This window comes from Aptenodytes forsteri, unplaced genomic scaffold, assembly GCF_000699145.1.
Source record: "Aptenodytes forsteri isolate BGI_AS27 unplaced genomic scaffold, ASM69914v1 Scaffold54, whole genome shotgun sequence".
Taxonomy (NCBI): Eukaryota; Metazoa; Chordata; class Aves; order Sphenisciformes; family Spheniscidae; genus Aptenodytes; species Aptenodytes forsteri.
In genome coordinates, this window is record NW_008796044.1 from 12,950,599 (window position 1) to 12,958,654 (window position 8,056).

General features: G+C 62.4%; 1 protein-coding gene across 1 annotated transcript in view; it reads left to right on the forward strand.

The window, feature by feature from the left end:
- CAMK2A (calcium/calmodulin dependent protein kinase II alpha) overlaps positions 1 to 8,056 on the forward strand; it is a 34,366-nt gene that overhangs the window by 5,598 nt on the left and 20,712 nt on the right. The window contains exons 2-3 of the mRNA XM_019473798.1: positions 2,242 to 2,336; positions 6,868 to 6,927. Of these exons, the coding sequence (XP_019329343.1) occupies positions 2,242 to 2,336; positions 6,868 to 6,927 (155 nt within the window). The remainder of the gene's footprint in view (positions 1 to 2,241; positions 2,337 to 6,867; positions 6,928 to 8,056) is intronic.

Genomic DNA, 8,056 nt, shown 5'->3' on the forward strand with positions numbered 1-8,056 from the left:
CGCTGCCCACATCTCCTTCCAAAGGGGTTTCTGGCAGCAAGATGGGTCTGAGCTCCCTGCCTGGCACCCCCTGCACTGCTCACACCGTGCCGTGAGCCCCCGCTGCAGAGGGGGGATGCCTGCGTTCGTGGGGAAGGAGATGCTAGATGTGTATGGAGCCAAGGTGGGATTTTTTCCCCCAGGCTGGGAAGATCCCACATGGGGCTGGGAAGCACGGGAGCAGCCTGGCACGGGGAGCAGAGCCTGGCTGCTGTGAAATGCCCAGTGGGGTCAAACACCCAACGTGGGGGGAGTCCCGGCCAGCGCAGACCCGACTGGGACTGGGACAGGGCTATGGAGAGCGTGCTGTACCCCTGGGTGTCCTGCACCCGCGCCCAGCACCTCATGTCCCCGCCACCCTCCGGGCTCACAGGGTCTTGCTTTGGTTTCTGTTAAAAAGGCCCGGAGGAGCCAAAAGCCACAAATGCAGCTGGGGGTGCGAAACCCTGTGCTCTGCCGGTGCGGCACATCCCGTCCCCGGCTGCCGCATCCTGCTTCCCACGGCTCCCCCTTCCCCGCTGTTCGGTTTAGCTTGAATAAATGGATGAGTAAGTGGCTGTGGGCAGTGGGACCAGGAGTGGCCGGGGGTCCCCAGCCTCCAGGGGGGCTGGGGAACCTACGCCCCTCCAACCCCACGTCAGGTCCCACAGCGAAACCCTGCGGCTGGGGTAGAAACCCCGAGCAGGGGTGGTGGGCACGGGGGCTTCCCTGCTTGCTGCGCTCACTCCTGCAGGCTTTCCTGGCACTGCAAAAGCAGCACACGTCTTTATGAAAAAAAAGAGGAAATTCGGGTGGCAGGGACCCACAGGAGACCCCAGACCCCAGGCAGTGCAAGACGGGGAGAGCAGCACCATGGGGCTGGCGATGGCTCCGGTCTCCCCCACCCACGACAAGCTGGATACGAAGCATTTCTCCCCTTCTTTCCTATTAATTCCCTCAGACTACAGGGATGTTAATAGCCAGGCTCTTCCAGCAGCCAGGATTAAATGGCAGGACGGGGAGGCCGGGAAGCTCCGGGATGCTGTTCCCCCGGCTCCTGCCTGGCACGTGCCGCAAGCGATGCTCTGCACGGCGGCGCTGGGTGCGTGGGCTGCCGGCTCCGCTGGGGCTCCCGCCCCATCCCTCTGCACCCCGCTGCTCACCTGTTCTCCTAAAGATCACATGCAAACCCAAATTGCCCGTCTCCACCCGCCCCCACCGGTAAAATCAATTATCCGCCGCCGCTCGCCAGCCTGCATTCCTCTGCAGGGAGCGGGAGCAGGGCGACGGGGAGCGGGGGGGAAGGTGGGGCGGGAGGTGAGATCGCTTTTGATAGTTGTTATTTTAGTGATTGGAGAGGTTTGGCAGGAAAGGGAACCTGGTACAAAGGTTGTGCTCAGCAGGGCTGGAGTGTGCGTCTGCGCGTGTGTGTGTGCAATGCCGCAGCTCCCGGCATCGCGCCGGCGCTTTCAGTGCCACGAGCTGGCAGGGCTCGGGGTACAGGGGCCGAGGGGCTTCTTTGGAGCCTCCCAAGCACCCGTGCTCGTTTGCCTGCCAGGAGACCCCTGCATGTTGGCTCACATGTGCGCAAGCCACAGCATCGTCCATCCCCGTCCTGCTTGGCTCCGGTGGTCCTTGCTCACAGGGTCCCCTGGGCTGTCCCTGCTGGTGCCACAGGTTTGCAGCTGGGGGGGGACGACCTTGCACCGCTCACCTGCACCCGTGGCTGGGGCTCACACCCGCTTCTGCAAAGTGCTGCTGCGATTGCAAGGTCTAGAGCATGCAAAGACACATACATGGACAAAAGTGAAGTGGCCGAGTGCTGCGTGGCAGCTGCAGCCATCCTGGTGTCCCTTGGGAGCCAGTACCCCCGGTGAATCACTGTCCCTTCTCTCCCGGGGGATAGGTAGGGCAGAGCCTGGGAGGGAGCGGAGGAAAGGCGCATGATGCCAGGGGTGTCCCGGGGAGCACGGAGGGGCGAATCCTGCATTCATCCCCAGGTCTACCTGTGCCTGCTCCCATCATCCCCCGAGGACAGGGGTGCAGGGAAGCTCACGGAGAGCCTTCCATGTTTTCTCCAAGCCCCTTCCCCAGCCAGCACCCATCCCCATGCCCGTCCCCGTGCCTGTGGCTGCCCCTCGCCCCACAGGCATGTCAGGGCTGAGCCATGCCTTTGCCCGTGCCGAGCCCTTCACCTCTCCCTCCGGCTTCTTGTCTTCCCAGGGGCGCTTTCTCCATCGTTCGGAGATGCGTGAAGGTGTTGGCGGGACAAGAATATGCGGCCAAGATCATCAACACCAAGAAGCTGTCTGCTCGAGGTAGGTGCTGGGGGCGTTTTCAGGGAGGCGAGAGGCGAGCAGGGTTTGCAGAGCAGGGAATTTGTCCCCTCTGCACAGCGCCGGGATGATGCCTTTGATGTGCGGCGAGGCGGGGGGTGTTTGATGTGCGGTGGGGGACCCCCTTATCCCACCCTGTCTCCACTGCGGTACACACTGAGCTCCTTGATGTCCCATCTTGGTGGCTGCTCACCACATCCTGTTGGATCGCGGGGATTCACCTGCAGCTCGGCTGTGCCAGGGCTCTGGGGGGCTCCCGGGCCCCAGCCTGCCCGGGGAGCTGTAGGACCCCATTTCTCTCCCTAAGACACCACCACCACCCTGCACACCATGTCACGGCAAAATTATGGTTACAGCCTTGCAGCAAGTCAAACTGCTGCCGGCCTCGGGCATTGGGTAGCACAGTTATTTTGGGAGCATCACCTCCCTGAGAGGGCCCCCCGCTGACCCCCCCCGTCCCCGCTCCCAGGGGCTGTGGATTTCCTTATTCATGTACCTACATCAGTGAAATGGGAAGGTTCTTTGGGTGGGGGATCGATTTCATTCCTGTCTGGAGATGGGCCCTCACCCCTCACTGCCGTCTAATTAATCGCCCCGGCGGAGCACGCTGGCTGCTTTGCTGCTGGAAGAGGTGGTGGCAGGTCTGTCCTGACTGCTCCTCAGGGCAAGGCTGAGCTGAGCCAGCACAGAAAAGCTTCAGCCTGAAGCTGAAGACCCCCCTGCCCCCAGGCACCTGGGAGAGGAGCTGCAGCTGCCGTGTCCCCGGCTCTGGCTCCTCCTGGCCGGGTGCATTGGGGAGAGCAGGATGGGTGCCGGGAGCGAGCGCCCTGCTGGGAGGGTTTAATTAACTCCCTCCCTCGGTTTCTCTCCCTGACGCCACTGCTCACCTCCGAAGGCAAAAATGAAACGCAGAAAACAGTGACAAACTCCTTTCTGACCTCAAATTAAACCAGTGCTCTGCAATCTCCCTCCCACAGCGCTGCCAAAGTGGCACAGCACTGACACTGAGCTCTCCCAGCTGCCCCCCTCTTTGGGGATGCAGACCATCCCCTTCCTCCGAGGCCAAAGGCTCCCAGCCCGGGGCAGCCGGCCGGGCTCCGGGCAGGGTGTGCGGTGCTGGCCTCGGCACTCGGCTCCTGCCTGCGCACCCCAGCTGGCAGCGGGCAGCAAACGCCTCCCGGTTTGCAGGGCTGCCTGGAGGAGCAGACTGAGCCGCCTTCCCTCTGCTCCCTCCTGCCTCCACTCGCCTGCTCCAGCAGTTTGCCCCTCTCCATCCTCTTCTGGGGTTTGCGCTGTTCCTGCAGCGGCTCTCTGTCTGTCTGTCTCTCTGTCCCCTGGAGAGACCTCATCAGGGTTATTTTCCGTGCTCTGCCAGCTGAAATCACCAGCTGCTTTTGCTAACAGCCTTGAAACCCCCATTTCTGCAGTGCTAGCATGGGGGGTGGCGCTTCCCCAGGCTGGGAGCAATCCCCAAAGGGACACATCCCCACTGGGATGTGCCACCGGCTGGTGGTGTCACACGGGAAGGGCAGGAGGGAAGGTGTGCAGGGAGGAGAGGGGTTGGGGGGAAGGTGAGAGGAGCTGCGAAACATCCCCATGGTCTCTTCAGACGTCCTCCCGGCTGCTGACACAGGGAGCCAGCAGGAGAGAAACCGGAGTTTTTGGAGGAGAAAAGGGTTTTGGGTCCAGGCAGCAGCTGGATTTGTGGGGCAGGAGAGGGGCTGCGGCCGTGGCTCGCTGCCCCCGGCAGCACTTCACTGCGTGGTGGATGTGCCATGCCACGTGGGTGGGAGGATGCTCTGACCCCCCAGGCTTGGCAGGGTTCCTCTGCCTGAGGGACATCCCCCTGTCCCTCTGTCCCTCTGCCCCGCTGCTCTGGCACAGCTGTCCCACCCACGGGCAAAGCCCCTGCAAGCTGTGTCCCGGAGATTTGCGCAACCGGGGGGTCCCCTGCCAGCCTGCGACCCCGTGCAGAGGTTGTATCCACACGATGCTCAGAGGAAACCGCAGACCCGGGGACCCAGCCCTGGGCTCTGCCCCCGCGCCCAGCCCGTTCTCACTGTGCATTGATGGCAGAGAAGCTCTGCCCGAGCAGGACCCACGCAGCCTTGGAAAGAGCAGACCCCCGGGAGTGCAGGCTGCCTTCGCTCCCCGGGCGGCAGGCGGCTTATTTCAGGCAGCTCTTCCCCTTGGGTTTTGCAGCTGAGCCCGTGGCACGGGGGTGAGCGATGGCCACGCTCCCCCGCGACCTTTTCTACCAGGTGCTCGCACACCAGGGCATGCCAAGGGGAAGAGCCGGGGTTACCCAGGGCTGCATCCCCAGGCGCTGCAGCTTTGCAGGCACGGCAGCCTCCCCCGCACCCGCACGGCTTCGCCCTTCAAAGGCCAGCTGGATGCGTTGGGGTATGCCCTGCCGGGGCATTGCTGCTGGGGACTGCCCGGGGGTCCCCGGGCAGGGGTCCCCGGCCCTCACCCCGTAGGGATAAGCACCTTTCCCAGCCTCGGGTGCCGCTGGGTCCCCACTTCTGTCCGCTTCCCCTTCAGAGGGACCCCATCTCTGCCCCCCTTTAAACTCCCTGATCCATTTTCCGTTATGCCTGGTTTTCGCTGGTCTTCCACCCCCTCCCCGTGCTGTTTGTGGTTTATCGAACCCCACCAGCCTCCCAACGCTCCCCGCCAAGCTGCCTGTGCCGGGCTTTGCCTCCTCAGGCATTTCGGTGGCGACAGATTGCGAGGGTACAAAGAGGGGGGCAGCAGCTGGGGGGGGGGCTGCACGGCACTGCTGCTGCTGCGGCTCAGCCGGGGAGCCAGGGCCGAGTCAGGCGGCTCGTGGCAGGGGAGGGATGGGGGAAACTCCCGCCCCCCGCTCCCCGCCAGCAGCCACGCTCTCCCCTGTGCAGCTGAAGGCTCGACTGGCAGCGGCGTGCAGGCACACAGAGCGGTGCCGGGAGCTGCTCCATACTCGGGGTCACATTCACCTCCCTCTCCTGTGATCTCTGGCCTCTTCTAAGCAAGCAAAGGAGCTTTACTGGACACCAGCAATGCTGGGCTTCCCCGTGGGCTATTTGGCCCCAGCCTTCGTGCTGCAGATGGGGAAACTGAGGCAGAGAGTGACGATCGGTGACTCACCTAAGATCACTGTCAGGCAGGAGCAGAAAAGGGGGCAGAAAGCAGCTCCCCCATTCCCCGGAGAGTGTTTTCCCCACTGGTCACACTGTCCCTCCATCCTGTCCCTGTCCTCCACCCCACATTGGATTTTGGTTGAGAAAAGCAACAGCCTAAACCCCGACCTCTCCCTGTCGCCCCGTCCCACCCTGGGGAGGTTGTCCCCCATTAGGGGGGAACGCCATGGGGCGCTGAACGAGGCCACCGAGGCTGTCCCAGCCTTCAGCTCGCGGATCCCAGCACAGGCTGCAAAACTCACCCCAAGCCCTGGGGTGACTTGCTTGTGCCGAGCCCCGCGGTCACTGGACGGGGGATACTGAACCCTGGGGAAGGCTCCAGCCTCCGCAGGGAAGGGTCTACGTATCCTTCAAGTCTGAGCAGTCGGGGACACCCAGGTTTGGTTCGATGCAGAGCGAGACCCTGGGGTGTGAACCTGCAAGGTAACAGCAATAGCGCTGAGAGACGAGCAGCCCTAATTATATCCTCGCTTCTCCCGGCTGCTGGGTTCCTGCTAGCACGAAATGCCTCCAGAGAAGGCACCTCCACGCAGGGTGGCTGGGTCAGGTATAAGGAGGGAGAAAAGTGCAGAGCCAGGGGAAAAGAAACAGATTTATTTGAAAATTCATTCTGGGCTGCCCCAGGGTGGAGGCTTTTTGGCTCAGCTCAACTTGCTTTGCCCAGAGCTCCGTTGTCTCACATCCCCGAGCCCGGGGAAAGCTGGGGAGAGGGACCTGTGCTGCCTGATCGGAGACAGGCACCAGAGCTAAGCCAATTTTCAGAGCCAGGGTTTTGCGATGTAGGATAGCAAAGACCTGATGTGAAACGGCTGGGAGAGAGGGGAGGAGCAGTGGATAGCCCCATTTCAGCTTGACATCTCTCGCTGGTTGGCTCTATCTTCGATTGTTCAAATTGTACCGTGCGGGGCCAGAAATGTCCTTGCTGATTGCCTGTGCTTGGCTGAATACGAGAAAACGGAACAGGTGCTGCTGGCAGTGATAACCCAGGCAGCTCCAGGGGATTCGGGAAGCGATCGGGAGTTGTTCAGCAAAGAGAAGGGAGAGAGGAGGGTGAGGGATCATCCAAAGCGCAAGTCTGCCCATGGCATCGGTGACTGGGGGCTTGCCTGGGGGCTGCATCCGTGCTGGGATACTGTCCATCAGGCCCTGATGCTGAACATGTCCCCAAACCCTTTAGCAAAAACAAAAAAAAGGATGGGTTTGCTTCTTGTCAGCTGCTCCATCCCCCCAGGTTTCCCATGCTGGCAGCTCCTCCGAGAGAGCACGGCAGGAGCTGAGAGCGGTTTATTCCCTTTCCCAAGACGCTATTTTAGGGCTGTTGCCTCTTTCAGATCACCAGAAGCTGGAACGAGAAGCCCGGATCTGCCGCCTCCTGAAGCACCCCAACATCGGTAAGCATGCCCCGCTCGCCCCCCACGTGCCAGGCAAGGAGCCAAGCAAACCTGCCCGTGCTCCATGCCTGGCTCCGCTGCCCCCCTGCCCTCCCATGCCCCCGCCGGGGCTGGGGGGTCCCCACCAATGATTCAGCCCTGCCCGCAGCAGCACGGACTGTTTGTTCTTCCCTTGCGTGCCGGCCACCACCCCAGAGATGGAGAAGGGGCTCGGTGGCAGCCCGCCCCTTTGTTCTGCAGGGCCGAGCCCCCCCTCCTCTTCCTCACGGGGAGGCAGCATCTTCAAACAGGGTCATGGGAAGAAAGGCCTTCACCGAGCGTGGGGGGACTGAAATAGGTCCTACCTAACCCAATTGGCCATAGCTCCCTCAGGGAGAAGCGGGGCCCCAGTAGGCTGCAAGGGACTATTTTTACTCCTCTCCCCCCCCTCGGGTGCTGTGTTCCTCTGCATGCTCCAAAAAGCGGCTGCAGCTCCAAGCAGCAGCAGCAGCAGCGCGGGGCGTGTAGGAGGAGCGATGGCGGGGGGAAGCGAAGACTTTCCCACCGACCGTCCATCTGAGAGTAGCCTCCTTCGGAAAAGCTGTTTCAGGAAAACTCCTGAGCCCCTGCAAAAGACAAAAATAGGCCAGAAGGAGAGAGAGAGGGGAGGGGAAAAAACTGCAGTAAAAAAAATCCCAAACCCCAGCCTTGAGAGTGATGCTGATGCAAGCTGTCGGTCCCCGGGGATGGTCCGGCAGTGGGAGCGGGGATGAACCCCCTCTCCCTTCCGCTCCACCCCGGGATGTGCCGACCCCGGTGGGATCCTGCAGCTTTTGGGAAAGCATTTGGGGGTAGGACGGGAGCTCTGCAGCCCTCGCATCCCACAGCCGGGAGCTGGGAGGTTTCCCCTTTGGCTGAGCTCCTCCCTGGCCCCCTCGCTGCTCCGACTGGCCTGGATCCATCCTTCCCCAGGAACCGCTGCGGCAGATCCAGGGAGCCGGACCCAGGGCTGCTGGGACCAGCCATGCCGCTCCCGCCCCATAAATATTTCAGTTCGGAAAAAGCCTGTCAGCTTCCATCTGTCTCAGGCACACGGCTGCGTGGCAGGTCTCCCCTGCATCGCCGGGGTGCCGGACCCCGCAGGATCCGG